Below are 20,187 nucleotides of genomic sequence, written 5' to 3' on the forward strand. Positions count from 1 at the left end.
CCCTGCCAGCAAGAAATTAGAACATTCACTGTTACAACTGCAAATAAGTGACCTGCATCTGGTAAGGTGGACTTCGTCCATGATTAAGGGTGGGCTGTCACAGCATTGTCCTCTTTTGGAGCATCTGTAAATGCCAGCTTGAGACTGGCTGGTGGCAGTGCAAGTTGCGTGGAGGGTGACCAGGGAATAGTTAGCGGGGAAAGGTGGGGGAGCGGCTGGGCAAAGGTGGAAGGGATAGTGCAGGCTGTCTGGGTGCCATTTAAATATGCTACCTGACCTTTGACCCCATGAGGTAAAGGCGGGTGCGGTGACTTCCTTCCTGGCCCTGCCGTGAGAATTGGCGAGCTCCTTGCGTATGTATATTTAATGAGCTTCACAATTCAAGGTCATGTGTGGTCAACTGTCCCGCGCCCTCCCCCTCAGCAGAAATCACTCCCACTTCCATGCCTGCTACCGAACTTAGACTCGGCCAGGGAAGATTAAATCTCCATTCTTCTACTAAAAATCCATTTTGCACGGCTTTGGATCAGACCACTAAAAATGGCAAGTTTAGACTCCTGCACGTTTCAGATGATCTCACTCTCTAAATTTTCTTGCATCGTTATGATGAGCTTTAATAAATACACTGCTTATAGTTTATGCTTTTATTAGAAAGGAGACATTCATTTTGTGCTCTGAAAACTGTACATAAAACTGACAAACACAGATATAGGAAACCAGAACCAGTTTAACCAACCATAAAAGTAGAATCTCCGAGGGTCAACGATTATTAAACACATGGCATAACATTAGCTTAACTCTGTCATTGTACATAACACTGTTAAAGTCTGTTAACTTAACAGGAAATTAAACACAGTATAGAAAGATATTTAAGCTAAAAGTCAATAGGTGTAATAATTACATATTATACAGCAGGGCAGCCAAGGCCTTGTGCTTTCAATTTATATATCTAAAATTTGACAGGTACATCACAGTTTTTTAAGTATGTTCATTGTATTTACTGTTTGAAATTTCATTTTTTTAATATAATACACAATATGACAAGAAAATGCCATTAAATTTTGATGCAAAAAATGCTTGCATATCAAGCAATCAACACTAAACTGAAGTTACTTGTTTTTTTTTATATATTTATATATATATTTATATATATATATATTTGCCCATTACTGTCTTTGATAAGAGTTTCTGGACTACGGTTACTGTGTTCGCTAACGTGTTTTCTCACCGCAGTGAGACGACACGACGCTGACTGCATCACAAGGTTTAAAACAATATCTCTCTGAGAACAAGATATCTGTACTGTAATAAGGTTTCAAAAGAAACCAATCTGTTTTAAAATTAAAAAAAAAGTCACTCCTCGGGTCAGACTTCAGTCTGAAGATCAATGATGTCCTGTCCACCAAGTGGTATCGTTGCTCCTGTTTTCTCCCATTCCACCGTTCTCATTTCTAAGGGAGACTGATGGGTGGGATCCAATTCCTTTTTTATCCATGTGGGTGGAGACTGCATCTTTCGGATTCCTTCCCAAGGCCGCTTGATTGGAGTCTGCTTCTCTTGCTGTTGGGGCAATGGGCAGCTTATTAATTACAGTGAAGTCCAAGGAAACCCAAGTCCAGGATTCCAATCAAACTGCTTCCTGTTCATTGGAAACGCACAACACTAATGCATGCTAGGACTGAGATAAAGGCAGAACATTCTGGAAGTGCACAGTAGACCAATCAGCAATCTGAAGGAGAAAGGTTATTTTTTTCAGCTGAGAAGCTGCATTAGAACCAAGCTGCTTTTGCATCACGTACTTGTGGTATTAGTTTCTGAAATGTGCACACAGAGATAAACAAATAAGTTTCTTGGAATAAAATTGTTCCCGTGTAGCTGTGTCTAAGTAACTCTTCGCATTTGAGGGCTGGGGCAAGGATCTGCAGCAGAGATTCATTCGGACAGGAGTTTTGATGGATGGAAAAGATTGAGCAGACTTGGGCATATGACTGACTTAAGCCGTAACTTCTGTAATCGGTTAGGCCATGCAATAGGTTCAGGCCTAGAATATGAGAGTCTCTGGGTACAAATGTGAAGGAAACTCCAGGCCCACATATTCTCTAATTTTTTACTGAAGTCTCTCTAGGAGTTGGCATGGTGCTTCCATATACTAGAACACTGAACAAGGCTTGTTCATTTTACAATCTCAGTTTCAAGCTGGGACAATTGCTGGCTCACCCTCCACCCTCTGCCCCCAGCAATGGTAACAATCCAAACTGGTAGCTCAATTCAGAAACCACAAAACTTAGTAATCACAAAACTTATTGTGATTTGGTACATCATGGCACTACATTGTATGGTTAGTCAGAGAGGCTGTTTCTGGGTCTTCTGAAGTTGGATTAAGAAACACTGATGAGACATTGAACGAAAAACAGTTGAGTGAATCATGAGTTTGCAGAAATTTTTTCTTTTTAAACACTGTTAACAGCTAAAGTTTCAGGACCTTTATCCTGTATCTAATTCATTCTATGATCTTTAATGTTCCTTGGATCATCTAATGTCATCCGTGGAAAACAGTTAGTCAGAGCAAAATAAAGCAAGCTGTAAGTTTAGGATATTTTCAAAGACTTTCACTATATTACCTTTATCGATCAGGAAGTGGTTTCATGAAGCTTTCTGTCAGTAGATTAAGTAAATAGACCGTAATAATGTTTCTGTGTAATGGCCAAAAATGGGGAAGCAAAGCTGGCAAGCACAAAGTTTAAATGGTTACGGAAGCCATGTGTAGACCGCAAAGGGATTCCCATAAACAAACATAAGTGAAGGTTAGCTGTCTGTCACGACCTCTGTCAGATGGATCTTTCCATACAAGCTGTTCTCTCTGTATTTAGTCTTTGACACACAGAGTTTATTGCTGTGAAGTCATTGAGTTCCAGGACTCCCATTGAGAACTCTCTGCAGTTACCAGGCTATTCCACCAAGCATTGTGCCAGAGGCAACCTGCAAACAGTGAACTGTTAAGAATTCAGTTAGAAAGCACCATACTTACACTGAGATTGGTTTTATCACTTCCTGCTGATGAAACACTCCATCGTTTCACTGCCTATTAATAAAGAAAACAATTCTAAAAACTAAAAGTACAGTGCAGTATTGACAGGCAACAGTACTACAGTATTAACAATCAGCACCGAAACTACAATAGTCTGTCAGAAGAGCAATATCAATAGGTATCTGCCTAACACAGGCCAAGCTATGTTGTGGGATGGCAGGGCTGGGGGCGGGGGAGGGGGCGCAGGAAGGGAAGGACTAGTAATGACAATAATCTATGGCCATTTTTACATTAATTCTTCAAATTCCACATTTTACATTTGCTCTGATCTTCACACTGACATTCTCATGCTGATCCTGTAGACCCAAGCAGCCAGTGTCACTGGTTGTTTGGCCTGGGGCTGGGCTGTAAGTCAGAAATTGTTGGTGGCAATGTCCTTTCAAATAAACTAATTAGAATATCACAACAAATCTTTCAATGTAATATATTTAGGTGGTGCAAGAATTGCTGACAGAAATATTGTAATACATTAACTCCTGTTAAATACTGTACAACGCTTTTCCCATTAGCTTTCTCTTTTCCTGTGGTTTACAATTATTATGTTAGGAATACAAAGGACAAAATGTTAACCATGTGATTGAAAAGAATATTCTTACACTAGGGAGAATTTTGAGTTGTTCCTATAAACGGAGAGTTGTTTTACCGTTGGGTGCCAAATAAAAAAATCACTGCAAGGCTTGTTACCGTGATGTCGCAATGATAAAAGTGTTGGTTCAGACACTGTAGCACAAAATTACAATTCCCTTCAGAGAAGCATGATAATTGCCCTTTAACACATTAGAATGCATTGCCATATTCTGATGCAGCTAAGGTCCACCAGTAACCTGAGCCAAAAATCAAATTCACCCAAACTTCAAGAGATTTGATCAAATAAAACTAGTCTAAGCTATTGACAGTAAAATCTGCATGGTGTAGTTTTTTTTTTTGGAAAAAAAATGTTTCTTTTAAACATGCCCATTTGTCCTCAAAAACAGAATCACAAGCAAAAAATCCAGTTTTCAGATTCTGACAATTGTACAGCTCTGTGGAACAACTGTACCTATGCAATTTACCAAGCGGGCAAAACGGAGTTTTTTGTTTCTATAGGCTGAGAATAGTCTGGTAAGATACAGATTTTGGAGCTGGTCTGGAACAAAATAGAAAACCTGAGGAAGCAAATGGGGGAAAGTTGAGAAGAGATAGAAAATGCCTTAACTTTGGACTTCAGCTCAGATTCCTTACGCAGGCTCACTGGGCTGAATGGCCTCCTTTGTGCTGTATGGTTCTATGAAAAGGCACAGGGTAGCCAGAAATAACGGGGTTTAAGAAACAATGTGCAGGGTTAGTGTAATGCAATAGAAAGGTCACAGTAACTGGAGTCAGATAGGAAAATAAACAGGGGTAGTACATAAACAGATAAAAAAAGCTCCAAAATATTGGAATAGTTCTTGAATATGTAAAGGAAAAAATGTTAATTGTTTGCTTATTTGCATAGGCAGTTACTAATAAAACAAATAAAATGGAGAGGAGAAGGTGCTTCAAAAAGATATGCTAATAGTTCTCTTTATGTTTTACTATTCATCACTCTCAACTTCTGAAATTTTAAGAAGCAGTTAGTTTAAATACAGCAACATAGCACATGGCCAAGTAAAGCCAAACCAATACCCATAACTCAGCAGATTCATGTTTCAAATAGACTCCCTGTTGTGACATTTTGATGAGCCTTGACTTGCACGTCAATTTTTTATATTGACTGAGGACTAAATACTATGTAAAAATTGTTTTTAAATAAACTCAACGACACTAATATTTGATGTGAGTGACATTAAGGATAGGACGCTGATTGGTGCTTATCAGTGATAGAGACCAAGGCCTGGATTTTCACAAAATCGTGGAGGGTCTGCACCTTAACCAAAATGGCACCAGGATCCCAGATCTGGAAGTCCAGCCCAGTTTCTGACAGATCCTATTTTCACTGATAAGAGAAAGGGGTCAGTGTGTGATTCACACATATAGGAAACCCAAGCCCGCGCCTTCTGAACAGAGTGCCGAGGGCTGTTTCCTGTTGTATGTGACTAACAGTTTTTGAGAGTAGACGTTTAAGGTGCATAAGGTTTGTGGAACTGTCAGCCTGTCAAGATATTTAAATCCCCTGGTCTTTAAATTTTTATCAAGAAATAGCCTGCTGTGTCTCTGAGTTGAAAAAAAGTCGATGCTTGCAATTTCAATAGCAGTTTATTGACATAAGCCTGAGGATTATCATTATAGTATTATTACTGCTTGCCAGCATCCACAACCTATCATTATCACAGTTGAGGGGTTTGGGGGTGGGTGCTGTAAGTTCACAGTTTGATTGATAGCTCCATGAGGAGCTATGAATACAAATGTTTGTTTTTATACAGGATTAAGTACTTGAAGGAGTTTAAATTTATTGAATGGGATTTTATCAATGTGAGCAATTTTTATATATAGTGAAGTCTATGTATAGATACTCAGAACTTTATTTTATTTCATCTCAGCATGGTCCTGATGTCTGCCCATAGTGGATGCTGGGTAAGTTGCCATGGAGGGTGTAAGGGCAAGGGTGGTGGGCAGAGGGCATGGATTGTCATGAGTTTGCTTAAGGGCTATAAGGGACCATGGAGATGAGTGGGGGGCCACGGATTGGAATGAGTTGGCACTAAGTTGGCATGGAGTGTATGAAGGGCCATGGGGGTGGATAGAGAGGCATGATTTGGCATGGATGGGGCATGGGGAGTGGGTGGGAAGTGAGGGGATGTGAGGGGTGGGCTAGAGGGCCTAACTCATTTTATTACAACAGGGATGAAGTTCCGGGGCCTTTTAGATATCCCGCCTCGGTACTCGGCAGCCCATATGGCTGCCTCTGAATTGTTTACAGGAGCTCCAGCATGTACCTACCCTCCTGCTGAATGAAAATCCAGCCATTTGGGAATTTTTTTATGAGGCAGGTGCACCCAACAGGGAATTTTCCTGACTTTGCACACCCACCTCAGGAGTGAAAATCTGAGCCCAAGTCTCGAACGACAAAGCCATGGGTCCTCTGAAAATTAGGCTATTTTTTTTTCGTAAAATTGTGAAAATTCTTATGAAGTGCCTTATAAAAATGTAGGTTTATTCGGGAGTAAAGCTAATGCCTCCAAATTTCCTTGTGGAAACCTACGCCTGGGATTTGCACCAAAGAGTCTGGGTTTGGACCCACCAAAGCTCAGTGGAGCTGAATCCAATTGATTTGTATGTGTCAGCTCAATTACATATCCACTGGCACCTCTCCTCTGCACACCTTGGGTAGAATTTTAGGTAAAGGCAAAAGTTGAGGGTGACCCCACCTCCACTTGTCCGTGTCACCCTGAGCCAATTTTACCCCCCTCGGGTCATTAATTAGCTCAGGGTGAGACATCTGCCCCCATCACTGGGAGGAAATCCTGTTCTGAGAGCGGCTAGCCAATCAAATCGCCAAATGCTCTGTTTCCAGCAGGGCCGCTGGGTGAAGTGGCCACTGTTGGGATGCATCCAATCCCCAACGGTGATTGTTGCTGGAACTGAACACGCAGATAATTAGAGGAGTTTCACAGGGCCCCATCAAGGCGGGTGGAGGCCCAGGTTTGGGGGTGCGGGGTGGAGGGGGTGGCCTCAGTAGGGGACAGGGTGGCCATACAAGTCCTCTCTCCGGCCCCCAACAGGGCCACCACTGTGCAGCCCTGCCGCTGGTACAATACTGGCGGTCACAGGGAAAGGCACTTAAGTAGCCATTAATTGGCCAATTAATGGCGTCAGTTGGCCCAATGGGCAGGGCAGCTGCCGCCTCCAATGGGCCCGGTGTCTCTGTCATGTCATCTGATTTTACACTTTCCTCTCACCTGCCTGCCTCCTCCTGGGTGGGGGTGGGGGGAAGGGGGCACACCCCATGTTTGGAAATCTGAGCAGGCAGTGAAGCCTTTAAAATGCCAAGTTTGGGGGAAGTTTGGAGCAGTAGTTTGGGGAAACAGCATCAAGCACATATTGAATCCCACAATTCACAGTCAGGTCGCTGCACTCTTCAAGCTCTAAAACTAAGAGATGTACAATGAACCCTTCACGCTGTATTATCGGTCAGGGAAGCAATCATTACAGATCTTACAGTATGTATCATCATCTCCCCCAATAACACTTACTTGCATGTAGAACCTTGAAACCACTTCCCCCACTTTCACACGGTGTAACCACCAGATCTCTTATATCTACTGCCCAGGCCCCGATTTTCAGCAGGGAAGGAGAGCCTCTCCATTATGGTCAAAATTGTCAAAAGGTCTAAATCCTGCCCCCAAACACAACATGTTCCATTTTTGCAAGGGTGGGAGTGGCATCAGGCCAGGGTTCATGCATGCGCTGTTTATGGAGGCAGCTAGCTATTTAAATCACCAGTTGCTTCCACAGAAGTAGGATTTTGGTCGGTCAGGAGTGTGCAGATCAGAATAGATAAGAGGAGGCCGGAACTTGGTAGATTCATTTGGATAGCCAGGGCACCCATTTAGAAATGTAAGATACCCCCTTGGATATGGTCCAAGGACACCTTTGAGAGAGGTAAGGCATCCTTTGGGAGAAGTAAATCCCTTTGGGATTGTTTAAAGTGAACATGATTATGCACTTTTTATGCAAAAGCTCACCTGAGGTGTCAAGCTGTCAAGGAGCTGTCAAGGGATATTAGGTGATCCGGCATGCAGAGGGTGAGGGCAAAGGGTGGTGGCTGGGGGTATAGGTTGGAACGAGTTGGTACTAAGCTGGCATTGGGGCTATTAAGGGCCATGTGTTGGCATAGTGGGTATGAGGGACCATGAAAGTCTGACTTGCGGGCGGCCGTTTTTAAAGGTCATGTTCACAGAGCCAGGAATTCTCCTGTCTCTGTGTACCTGACCCAGGAGTGAAAATCTGGGCCTAACTTTCAACCGCTAGCCTTCCCCTAATTCATGCAACCCTGTTACAACAGCTAGTGCACAATTTCCATGAGAGACAGAGGGCCAAAGGAAGCATCCCTGACATTAAGGGACTCTTGTTCTATCACACCTTCATAGGTGTCGAGCAAGGTCAGGCCTTCAGCCAAAGGTCATCCTCGGATCAACATCTGCCGTACCACTAACAATGCCCAAGGTCAGAGCGCGGTGTTAAAGTGGGATCATCTGAACGTCACCATCTGTAACTCTACACTCACGACATACAGGAAAATAGATCAGAGGAATGCGGACTGGTTTGAGGCTTACTGGATGAAATGGAGCCAGTTACTGTAACCAAGAGGAGAGCCCACATGAACTCCAAGCAAGTTCCCAGCAAACAAAATCCAAATGCTCTTAGAACTGCCGAAATAAGTCTCAGCAGACACTGTGCCAATCAATATTGGTTGAAATTCTGTAACAACATACAATCTGCTGCTGAATCTGGGGATGCTAAAGGGATGCATGAAGGAATAAGAATGCAACAGGCCTAGCAGCAACCAAATCAGCTCCCCTGAAGGCAAAGAGAGGTGATTATTACTGAACCCAGCCAGCAGATGGAAAGGTGGCACTATTACGAACTCTATGCAATGGAAAATGTTGTCACCGAAGAAGGTCTCAGTGGCATTCCAGACTTTTCTGTCATGGGTGAGCTGGACAGTGAGCTAACCATAGTAGAGCTCAACAAGGCCACTAGCTGTCTTGCTGGTGCTAAAGCCCCAGGAAACGATGGCATTCCTGGAAATCTCAAAAGTGGGAAATGGGGACTGCTGCAGCATCTCATGTCTCTGCCGAAAGGAAAGATTTGTGCCTCAAGACTTGTGTGATGCAAAAATAGCCACCTTGTATTCAAACAAAGGGGATGTCAGTGACTGTAACAATTGCGAGGCATCTTCTTGTTAAGTATTGTGGGGAAAGCCTTTGCTCACATTGTTCTGACCAGATTGCAGACCCTGGAATCATGCATCTACCCTGAATCTCAGTGCAGCTTCAGAGCTGACTGATCAACAGGTGACAGGATTTTCTCACTCTGGTAGTCACAGTACAGACCACTCTACACTTTCTTCATAGACCTCACCAAGGCCTTCAATCTCATCAGCAGGGACAGAGTCTTGAAACTATTGCAGAAAACAGGCTGCCCATCTGGACTCCTGGACATCAGTTCTTCTTTCCACAAGGACATGCACAGTTCCATCAGTTAGAATGGAACAATATCAGACGCTTTCAAGATCAGCAGCAGGGTAAAGCAAGGCTGTGTACCGGCGCCAACTCTCTTTGGCATAATTTTCTCCATGCTGCTATTGTACGCTTTCGGAGACTCAAATGAGGGTGTCTACTTGCATGCCAGAGCTGAAGGCAAGCTGTTCAACTTGGCAAGACTGCGTGCCAAGACTAAAGTGTATAATGTCCTAATCCATGAGCTGCTGTTTGCTGATGGCGCTGGGCTGGCATTCCATACTGAAGTTCACTTGCAACAGCTTGTGGATCGGTTCTCCCAGGCCTGCCAAGTGTTTGGACTGATCAGCATCAGGAAGACCAAAGTTATGGGCCAGGGTGTAGAGATTCCACCTTCCATCGATATTGGTAACCTCACTCTGGAGGTTGTCGGCAGCTTCACACACCAGTAACCTGCCCCTTGATGCCGAAATTAGTACCAGGATTGCCAAGGCCGCAGCTGTCATGTCAAAATCGAGAAGTCGAATGGGGACCAACAACAAACTAACCAAAATTCAAAGCTCCATGTGTAGCAGGCTTGTGTTCTCAGCACCCTCCATTACAGTAGCGAGGCGTGGACAACTAATGCAAGCCAAGAAATGCAGCTGAGCAGCTTCCACCTTGACTGCCTCAGATGAATATTGGGAATCTCCTGGCAAAACAGAATGCCAAAGTACACCAGAGTGCAGGGATCCCAGCATGTTTGCCCTCTTGAATCAGTGGTGACTCTATTGGCTGGGTCATGTGAACCGAATGGATGATGGCCGCATCCCCAAAGGCACGCACAATGGGGAGCTTGCTAGCAGCATGAGACCGACAGGTTGCCCATGTCTGCAATACATGGATCTCTGCAAGCGGGACTTCAAGTTGACTGGGGTCAGAGTCAATGAATGGGAAGTTCTCGCTACTGACCGCAGTACCTGGACACAAGCAGTCAGGGAGGGTGTGGAAAAAGCAGAGGGGAAAAGAAATGAGCAGATAGTGGGAAAGGGAGCCCGTCAGAGGGAAAAAGAAAATCAGCTGACCTCAGGCCAACACTACTCATCTGTGCCAGCTGCAGAAGGGACTGCCACTCAAGAATCAGCCTCTACAGCCACAATAGATATTGTTCAATACAAAAGTGACTTACAGCCCAGATGCAGTCTAGTGTCTCTCGAGACAGACAGATGATCTATGATGAGCAGGCTGCAGATACTGGGAAGGTATACTTCCCCAGTCATGGGGAAAAGAAACTTAAATGGCATAATGTCAACACCACGCGACTCGATGTTCACCAGACAGTCATTGTGCCATCCTAATGAAGCAGCAGAATGCAACAAGCCTCCACATCTCAGACTCTATTTACCCAAGGATGCTACACTCACCCATCCTTAGCTTCCACATGCAGAGCCACAACAGTGACTTTTCCGGAGTGGGGGTGGGGGGTGGGGGCTGTGGGGGAGGGGTGTGTGTGGAATGATGATGAAGACGACAACAAAGAGGATCGGGAGAGAACTGATCTTATTCCTCATGGACATTGAAGGTGCTGGTACCAAGGAGAATGATGAAGAGGAAGAGGATGCGAGAGTCAAGGCCACGCACGAGCCCCGGAGCCAAGATTACAATCCCTTTAAACTAATCATCACGACCTTCTCATGGATAATTCGGATGAACAACAAATCCAGCTAACCTCCCATGAACAAATAAAAAAGAACTAAACTGCATGTTTTTTGCGTGCCATCCACCAGCTCGGGTGATTTCAGCCAAAGGATGGTTAGATAATGGCAATGAGGATGGGGGTAAATCATAGGCCAGGATTTTCCCCTCGGCGATTTGGGGGCGGGGCCCGGTCGCTGAGGGGAAAATGATGCAGGACGACATCGGGAGGGATCCCCGACGTCATCACAGACCATTTAAATTTTTAGGAAGGCGGGCGGACAGCGGAATCAGCTGACCGCCCGCCGACCTGTCAATGGCCAATTGAGGCCATTGACAAGCTAGTTAAAGTAGTTAAAGACCTGCCCGTCCAAGCTTAAGGCTGGCGGGCAGGCCAGGAGCCCCAGCAGGCTCCAGATTATTCATGAAACTGCATCCACTGGCGGGATGAAGTTCCATGTCCGTATTTTAAAAAATTAATAAAGTTTATGTGGTCTTTCTTAACATGTCCCATCTCGTGTGACATTGTCACATGAGGGGGACATGTTAATAATTTTTTAATTTTGGTATTTTTAAAGTTTTTTGGACTGTCACTGGTCTCCTTGAGACAGGACTTTGCCTCAGGGAGCAGTGTGCTCTATCGTGCACATGTGCGAAAGCGCGCACTTTGACAGATGGGGAATCCCTCCCCCCCACTTCACAGGAAGCACATAGCACTTCCCGTCGGGGATGCCGCTGGCCGGGCCTTAATTGGCCCGCCCACTCAAAATGGCAGCAGGCCCCGTTTCAGTGGCGGGGGTCAGCTGCCCGCCCGCTGCCAAGCCGGTGGGGCCCGCCCGCCATCCGAGGGCAAGATTCTGCCCATAAAACCGGAGGAGAGAAAACTGGAAGAAACGCCCCTGTCCACATTTGATATCTAAAAAAGTGATATTCCTGCATTTACTGCTCATCAGTAATGTGGGCCAATTTTACAAAATTACATTTTCCCTATCGGAAGCAGTTTTCTGATGTATGAGCACAAGTGCAAGGGCACTGTTACTGATTATGATTGATGACGTAAGTGGCTAAATGATATGTCAGTTCTGTAGTCCAACTTATGAATCTGACATGGTCTACACTTGGATTGTACCCCACAACAACTGATCGAAAAACAAAAGATTGGAGAGGAAAAGTAATACCGAAGCCTGACAGAGTTTGATGGGGAATACAAATTGTCAACACTTGATTGCTGAAGTAACCAAAAAAACTTTCCAATGATTGTGAATGAATGAGATCTATACTTGCACCCTATCCTAGCAGGGTTAACAGTATGGGATCGGGATGTGGAAATTTTTACATATTTTCTTTCACTTCCAAGTGCAGGGATGCTGTGCTTAATTGTATAGTGTTAGTTTGGCCCAGTAGGTGGCAATCACTTTATGTCAAGTGGTTGTAGGTTCAAACCTTACGTTAGGCCATAAGCACTTGATCTAAACTGATAGTGTCATAATACTGAAGGTACTGACTTTCACATAGATGTTAAATAGAAATTCTGTCTTAAGAGACTCTGAGGCATAATTTGCAATTCAGGGAGCTTCTTTAGTATTCTTATCATCATTTATCCCTCAACCAACACCAACAAAAACAGATTAATGGTTAATTTACATCATTTGCTGTTTAAGAGACCTAATTGGTCAATCCAAACCTATGACGCATTTGCTCACTACAATACAGAGATGGACCTTCAAAAATAATTAAATGGCTGTGACGTGTTTTGGAATGTGCTACATAAATACAAGTTCTTTTCTCCATTGGGCACTGCCACCTCAGCTGAAATCAGATAACTGAGAAAGTGGGATTTGCTAATGGGAATGGTTTTCAATCAAATTCTCATCTCTTTTTGTCTCTTTAAACTAAACTCAGAGGTGCTCTCTAGGAAAGTATTTAAAGAGGACAGTAACACTGTGAATTAAGGGCATAAGTTGTTTATTCTCTATGTATTGTTTAATAAATTAAGAACAATTCAGCTTTACCACATCCCCGCCCACCCTTTTCCTGTAACTCCACCATTATTTTCTCTTCATGTGATTATCCATTCCCATTTGAAAGATATGATTGAATCTGTCTCCCCCATACTCTCAGGCAATGCATTTAAGATCCAAGCCATTTGCTGTGCAAAAAAAAGTTCTTCCTCATTTTTCTTTATTCCCTTTATTTCATATTGCTTCATTCTTCCTACATCTCTCTGCCTCAAATTTCATCTTCAATGCGTCCACCAATTCCACCGGCCTATGTCCCCTTGAAGTATATCACCACCCCTCTTTACTATTCACAATACTTCAAAGCTTTGCGTCATCTGCAAATTTAAATTGTGCCCTGTACGCCACAGTTCAGCTCATTAATATCATTGATAAAGGGCATTTCCTCTTCCAACTTCTGTCTCACACATGTAGCGTTAAGTAGCTGTAGTTTCCTTGTAAACTGTTTTTGAAAATACAGATTAGATTAGACAAGCAGCATTTAGTTGCTTCAGCTGCAGAACACCAGGATGTATTCAGCTAAAATGTTACCCTACTCGTACAAGCACGTCCGAGAATGGTGGCCTTATGTCCCAGTTTTGCCGGAACAGTCCCAGAGTTTCATTAAACAGCCTGGTGTCCCGACAACGTGCTCGAAATAACTCAAATGTCCCGGTTTGCAGCTTTTCCTTCTTTACATGAACCATATCAGAGATTTCCGTTAGCTCTTCACCTTTTCCCAGCAGCATCGGTGTCACTCCTTTTCAGTACCTCACCCCTCCCCCTTTCCCTCGCGCTCCATTTACTGTTGGCAAACACAAAAAAAACCTTCTCTGCTGCACCCTGCAAATCAGAATGTTGCCACTTGCTGACCCATAAGCGGCTGCACCGGCACTCTCAGCGGCACTCTCCTGCATGTGCAGAAATCCTTCTCTCCAGCATCCAGAGCTGGCGCTGGGGTGAATTTGTTTTCCCCCAAAATTGATTTGGTTTCCATGGGTCCCTGCCCTGGTTGGTCCACTTTTCAGTGTCAAGGTTGGCCATTCTATTTGAACTCACCAATTGGCCAATCAGGGACTCCATGGAGGAGGTGAGCAGGGGCAAACCAGAGGCCCTCAGGGGGAGAGCGGGAGGCCTGTGGGGGTGGGGGGGTGGAGAGAGTTAGAGGCCAGCAGGGAGGAGAGCGGGAGGCCAGTGGGGGGAGAGTGGGAGGCCAGCAGGGGACAGCGAGAGGGAGGCGATGGGGTTGTGGTATTGCCGCTAGGCTAGTAATCCAGAGATCCAAGGTAATGCTCTGGAGACCTGGGTTTGAATCCTGCCATGGCAGATGTTAGAATTAAAAGTCTAATGATGACCATGAAACCATTGTCAATTGTTGTAAAAAACCATTTGGTTCACTAATGTCCTTTAGGGAAGGAAATCTGCTGTCCTTACCTGGTCTGGCCTACATGTGACTCCAGTCCCACATCAATGTGGTTGACTCTTAAATGCCCTCTGAAAAAGGGTGATTAGGGATGGGCAATAAATGCTGGCCTAGCCAGTGATACCCACATCCCATGAGTGAATTAAAAAAAAAGTGGGAGTTCAGCAGGAGGCGGTCAGATGGGGAAAGCAGGGGAGAGCTGGAGACCAGCAGGGGAAGAGCAGGATGCCAGCGGAGGTGGCAGTCAAAGGCGAGTTGTGGAGAGAGGAAGATCAGCAGGGTAAGAGCCGGAGGACTCTGGGTCTCTGCTAGACTCCCACCAGTGATGTCATTGCCTGACATATAAATCATCACAAAGCCCCACCTTTGCAAGGCCTTTCAATGTGACCTGACCTTGACTTTTGAAAACCTGGTCATGTTACTTTTAAGATATTTTAAAAAAAGGTAACACATTAGCCTACTAAGCATAAACTACAGCATTAGATTATCAAAGACCAGACATATACTATAAAGGATACAAGTAATATCCCAGAGGCACCTATAAATCAGGAAATGGAAGGGAGGGAGGAACTCAGGAAAATTACAATAACCAGAGAAGTGGTACTGAGTAAATAGTTGGAGCTGCGGGCTGACATGTGCCTAGGTCCTGATGGGCTTCATCCTAGGGTCTTAAAATAAATGGCTAGTGAGATAGTTGATGCATTGGTTTTAATTTTCCAAAACTCCCTAGATTCAGGAAAGGTTCTATTAGATTGGAAGATAGCAAATGTAACTCCATTATTCAAAAAGGGAGGGAGACAGAAAGTGGGAAATTACAGGCCAGTCAGCTTAACATCTGTCATAGGGAAAATGTTAGAAGCTATTATTAAAGAAGCTACAGCAGGGCACTTGGGTAAGTTTAAGGTAATGAGGCAGAGTCAACATGGTTTTATGAAAGGGAAATCATGTTTAACCAAAATAAAAGTTCACGGTATAGGGGTAACATATTGGCATGGATAGAAGATTGGTTGATTAACAGGGAAAGCAGAGAGTAGGCATCAATGGGCCTTTTTCAGGTTGGCAAGATGTAATGATTGGTGTACCACAGGGATCAGTGCCGGGACCACAACATTTTATATAAATGACTTGGATGAAGGGATGGATGGGATGGTTGCCAAATTTGCTTATGACAAAAAGATAGGTCGGAAAGTAATTTGTGAAGAGAACGTAAGGAAGCTACAAAAAGATATAGATAGGTTAAGTTAGTGGGCAAAGGTCTGACAAATGGAGTATAATGTGAGAAAATGTGAAATTGTCCATTTTGGCAGGAAGAATAAAAGAGAATCATATAAGTGGTGAGAGATTGCAGAGCTCTGAGATGCAGAGGGAGCTAGGTGTCTTAGTGCATGAATCACAAAAGGCTAGTATGGAGGCACAGAAAGTAATTAGGAAAACTAATAAAATGTTGTCATTTATTGTGAGGGGAATTGAATACAGAAGTAGGGAGTTATGATTCAGTTATACAGAGCACTAGTGAAACCACTTCTGGGGTACTGTGTACAGTATTGGTACCTTATTTAAGGAAGGATGTAGATGCGGTGGGAGCAGTTCAGAGAATGTTTACCAGACTAATACCTAGAATGGGCGGGTTGTCTTATGGGGAAAGGTTGGCTTGTATCTGTTGGAGTTTAGAAGAGTAAGAGGTGACTTGATTGAAACATATAAGATCCTGAAGGGACTTGACATGGTGCATGTGGAGAGGATGTTTCCTCTTGTAGGAGAATCCAGAACTAGGAGTCACTGTTTAAAAATAAGCGGTCGCCCACTTAAAACGGAGATGAGGCAATTTTTTTTCTCTCAGGAGGTTGTGAGTCTTTGGAACTCTCTTCCTGAAAAGGTGGTGGAAGTAGAGTCTTTGAATATTCTTAAGGTAGAGGTGGATAGATTCTTGGTAAGCAAGGGGGTGATGGGTTATCGGGAGTAGGAAGGATGCAGGTTTGAGGTTACCATCAGATCAACCATGATCTCATTAAATTGTGGAGCAGGCTCGGGGGACCGAATGGCCTACTCCTGCTTCTTGTTTCTACATTCGTATATGTTTAATACTAATTTTAGTAATATTTATACTGAAGGCTCCAAAGGGAGCAAATGAGTCCAGTCCTCTATGGTAGTTATTAAAATGTCAAGTTCCATAGAACATCATGTTGGATTTATGGCGCAAGAGTGGCTGACTGGACCACTGGCTTGGAGATGGGTCCAGGGGAAGTGGGCTGGAGTTATGGAGTGTTATATAGTGGTATCTGCCTTTTCTTTTTGAAATGAAGGTTGCAAAGATGGGATATACTCCACAGGAAACCCTTTATTAATTTGGCATGGTGTGGAATTGAACACCCCTCACAAAGCACGTTTGGAGGCGGGCAGCTGTATGATCTGGTGGGAGGGTTTGGGGTGGGTCCCCCAAACCCTCCCACTGGATCATACAGGGGGGTAGAATTTGGGCGGACAGCCAAGAGTGTGTTCAGCCCAGGGACTAACAAAGGCATGAATAAGTCCTTGAAAGCAGATGAGTTGAGGCAGGTGAGAAGTTGGGCAATGTTATGAAGGTGGAAGTAGGTGGTCTTAGATTGGCATGAATATGAGGTCAGAAGTTCATCTTGGGGTCAAATGTGACACCAAGATTGTGAACAGGCTGGCTTAATTTTGGACTCTTGCCAGGGAGAGAGATGGAGTCGGTAGCTAGAGAGTGGAGTTTGAAGCGGAGACCAAAGACAATGGCTTTAGTCTTCCCAATATTTAATTGGAGGAAATTTCTACTCCTCTACTACTGGATGTTGGATAAGCAATCTAATAATTTAGCAACAGTGGAGGAGTCAAGAGTGGTGGTGCTGAGATAGAGCTGGGTGCCGTTAGCGTACATGTAAAAACTGATGTCCTGCCTTTGGATGTTGTCACTGAGGGGGCAGATGTAAATGAGAAATAGGAGGGAGTTGAGGGTTGATCCTTGAGGGAACATCAGAGATAACAGTGCAGGAGCAGGAAGAGAAACCATTGCAAGCGATTCTCTGGCTATGATTAGGTAGATGAGAATGGAACCAGGTGAGGGCAGTGCCACCCAGCTGGATAATAGCGGTGGAGGAGGATGGTGAGGTCAACCTTGTCAAAGGCTGCTGGCAGGTCGATAAAGATGAGGAGGGAAAGTTTACCTTTGCCACAGTCACATCGGATGTCACTGCTGACTTTGATAGGGACTGTTTCGGTATTGTGGTCGGGTGGAAACCTGATTGGAGGGATTCAAACATAGAGGTCAGAATTTTTCGCTCATTGGGTGGGCGTAAGATGATGTGCGATGACGTCAGCGAGTGTCCCAACGTCATCGTACACACGCACGATATTTCGGTCGGTGGGCACGTGTAGGAGTTGGCAACGCGCCTGCCGACAATTAACAGGCCTATTAAGGTAATTAAAGTACCAATTAAATGAAATTTTGCACGGCCCACCTAACCTTATGGTTATCGGGCAGGCGAAAAGGCGCCTTTGGATTTTTTAGGAAACCTCATCCATGGGCGGGATGAGGTTTCCAACAGCAATTAAAAATTAAATTAAAAATTTAACATTTCATTAATAACATGTCCTTGATCATGTGACAGAGTCACATGAGGGGACATGTTTTTTAACGTTTTACAATTCATAATATTTAATTTTTTTAATCGTCAGCTCCGCGAGGCAGCTTTGTGCCTCAGGGAGCTTCCATTGCACGCATCCGCGAACTTGCACGCTTGCCCTCCTCCCGCCATCTCCCCCCCCCCACAGGCAGTGCTGAGCGCCGCAGTGCGCGTTTCACACTGGGTTGGCCTTAATTGGCCCACCAGCATGAAATGGCGGTTGTGGTTCGATCATGGGCGGCGGTCGGCTTCCTGATCGCTTCCACTGACCCCCACCGAGCCCGCCCGACGAGGGCAAAATTCTGCCCAGAATTCCAGGAAACGGACATGGATTTAGGGGGCGCCAACAACACGTTCAGGGACTTAGAAGAGGGAAGGGAGGTTGGAGATGGGACGGTAAGTATGGTGGGGTTAAGTGTTTTTTTTTGAGGCGAGGGCTGATGACGGCAGGTTTAAAGGAGAGAAGAACAACACCTCGTGAGAGAGAACCATTTATAACATTGACTAACATGGGGGCCAGAAGGGAATTGGGTGGCCAGCAGTTTAGTGGGAAGAGGGTCGAGAGTGCATTAAGTAGGTGGGTCTCATGGGCATGGTGAGCTCAAGGAGGGCATGAGGGGAGATAGGAGAGAAACTGGAGAAAGACGTTAGTATCGGTGTAGGGCAGGAAGAAACTTTGGAGGAAATTTGGCCCAGTGGGTTAGTGGAATGGAGGGACGCGGCATAGACAGTTGATCAGATAGTTTCAATCTTAGTAACAAGGAAGTACATGAGCTTCTTGCACTTGTCGTTGGAGATGAGGGTTGAAGGAATAGGAAGTAGGGTGTCAGAATCAGAGAATTGTTTCGGCAGCAAAGGAGGCCATTTGGCCCATCCTGACCGCACCAGCTCTCCAAATGAGCAATTCCCCTCCTTCTCCCCGTAACTCTGCACATTCTTCCTTTTCAGATAATAGTCTAATTCCCTTTTGAATGCCTCAATTGAACCCGCCTTCACCACACTCTCAGGCAGTGCATTCCAAACCATAACTACTTGCTGCATGAAAAAATTCCTCCTCATATCACTTTTGCCTCTTTTATTAATTAACTTAAATCTGTGCCCCCTTGTTCTTGATCCTTTCAAAATTGGAAACAATTTTTCCCGATCTACTTTGTTCAGACACCTCATGATTCTGAACACCTCTATCAAATCTCCTCTCAGCTTTCTTTTTTCTAAGGAACACAGTCCTAACTTCTCCAATCTATCTTTATAACTGAAGCTCCTCATCCCTGGAGCCATCCTTGTGAATATTGTATGCGCGCTCTCCAATGCCTTTACTTCCTTCCTAAAGTGCAGCATACTGAATTGGGTGCAATACTCCATCTGAGGCTCAACTAATGACTTATACAAGTTCAATATTACCTTCTTGCGCTTGTATTCTATGCCTCTATTAATAAAGGCCAAGCTACTGTATGTTTCATTAACCAGTCTCTCAACACGTCCTGCCATCCCCAATGATTTATGCACATATACACCCAGGGCCCTTAGCTCCATCACCCCCTTTATAATGCCATCCTTTATTTTAAACTGTCTATGTTCTTCCTACCAAAATTAATCACTTCATATTTCTCTGCATTGATCTTCATCTGTCACCTGTCCACCCGTTCCACCAACTTGTCTATGTCTTTTTGAAGTTCTACACTCTCCTCCTCACAGTTCACAATGCTTCCAATTTTTGCAATTTCTGCAAATTTGAAATTGTGCACCAAGGTCTAGGTCAGGCTTGTCCAACATGCTTCCCGTGGGCTGGATGTGACCCGTGAAGCCCCTCAACTCGGCTCCCGGAGCCAGTTTTCAAAATTCCGGTCAAACAGATGAGTTTGAATGGAAGATTCTGCATGAAGCTGCTCCTCCAATCACGGGCTATTTCTCTCCCACGCTTGCTGCTGAAAGGTTCACTGGTGAGCCTTTTAGCAGCAAATGAGGGAGAGAAAGAGTCTCTGATTTGAGGAGCAGTGAACACCGGCATTGGTGATTATGCTGAGGGCTGCCAGGCCGAGGGAAGTGAAGGTATGGTGGAGCTGTAGCTCGGGGTGCCAAGTAACAGCGCGGCTGGAGACCGGGGAGCCAAGTAACAGCGGGGCTGGAGCCCGGGGTGCCAAGTAACAGCGGGGCTGGAGACCAGGGAGCCAAGTAACAGCGGGGCTGGAGACCAGGGAGCCAAGTAACAGTGGGGCTGGTGACA

At 44.7% G+C, this 20,187-nt stretch overlaps 1 protein-coding gene across 5 annotated transcripts in view; it reads right to left on the bottom strand.

Moving 5' to 3' along the window:
* Positions 1 to 644: 644 nt before the first annotated feature.
* Positions 645 to 20,187, bottom strand: part of LOC144679959 (adhesion G protein-coupled receptor B1-like) — a 186,727-nt gene continuing 167,184 nt past the window's right edge. For all 5 annotated transcript variants that reach the window (XM_078540970.1, XM_078540969.1, XM_078540967.1 and 2 more), the window contains 2 exons: positions 3,029 to 3,082; positions 645 to 1,560 (listed from right to left, as the gene is read on the bottom strand). In XM_078540970.1, the coding sequence (XP_078397096.1) occupies positions 1,366 to 1,560; positions 3,029 to 3,082 (249 nt within the window). In that variant the 3' untranslated portion in view covers positions 645 to 1,365. The remainder of the gene's footprint in view (positions 1,561 to 3,028; positions 3,083 to 20,187) is intronic.

The sequence above is a fragment of the Cetorhinus maximus genome, chromosome 4 (assembly GCF_964194155.1).
Source record: "Cetorhinus maximus chromosome 4, sCetMax3.hap1.1, whole genome shotgun sequence".
NCBI classification, from domain to species: Eukaryota; Metazoa; Chordata; class Chondrichthyes; order Lamniformes; family Cetorhinidae; genus Cetorhinus; species Cetorhinus maximus.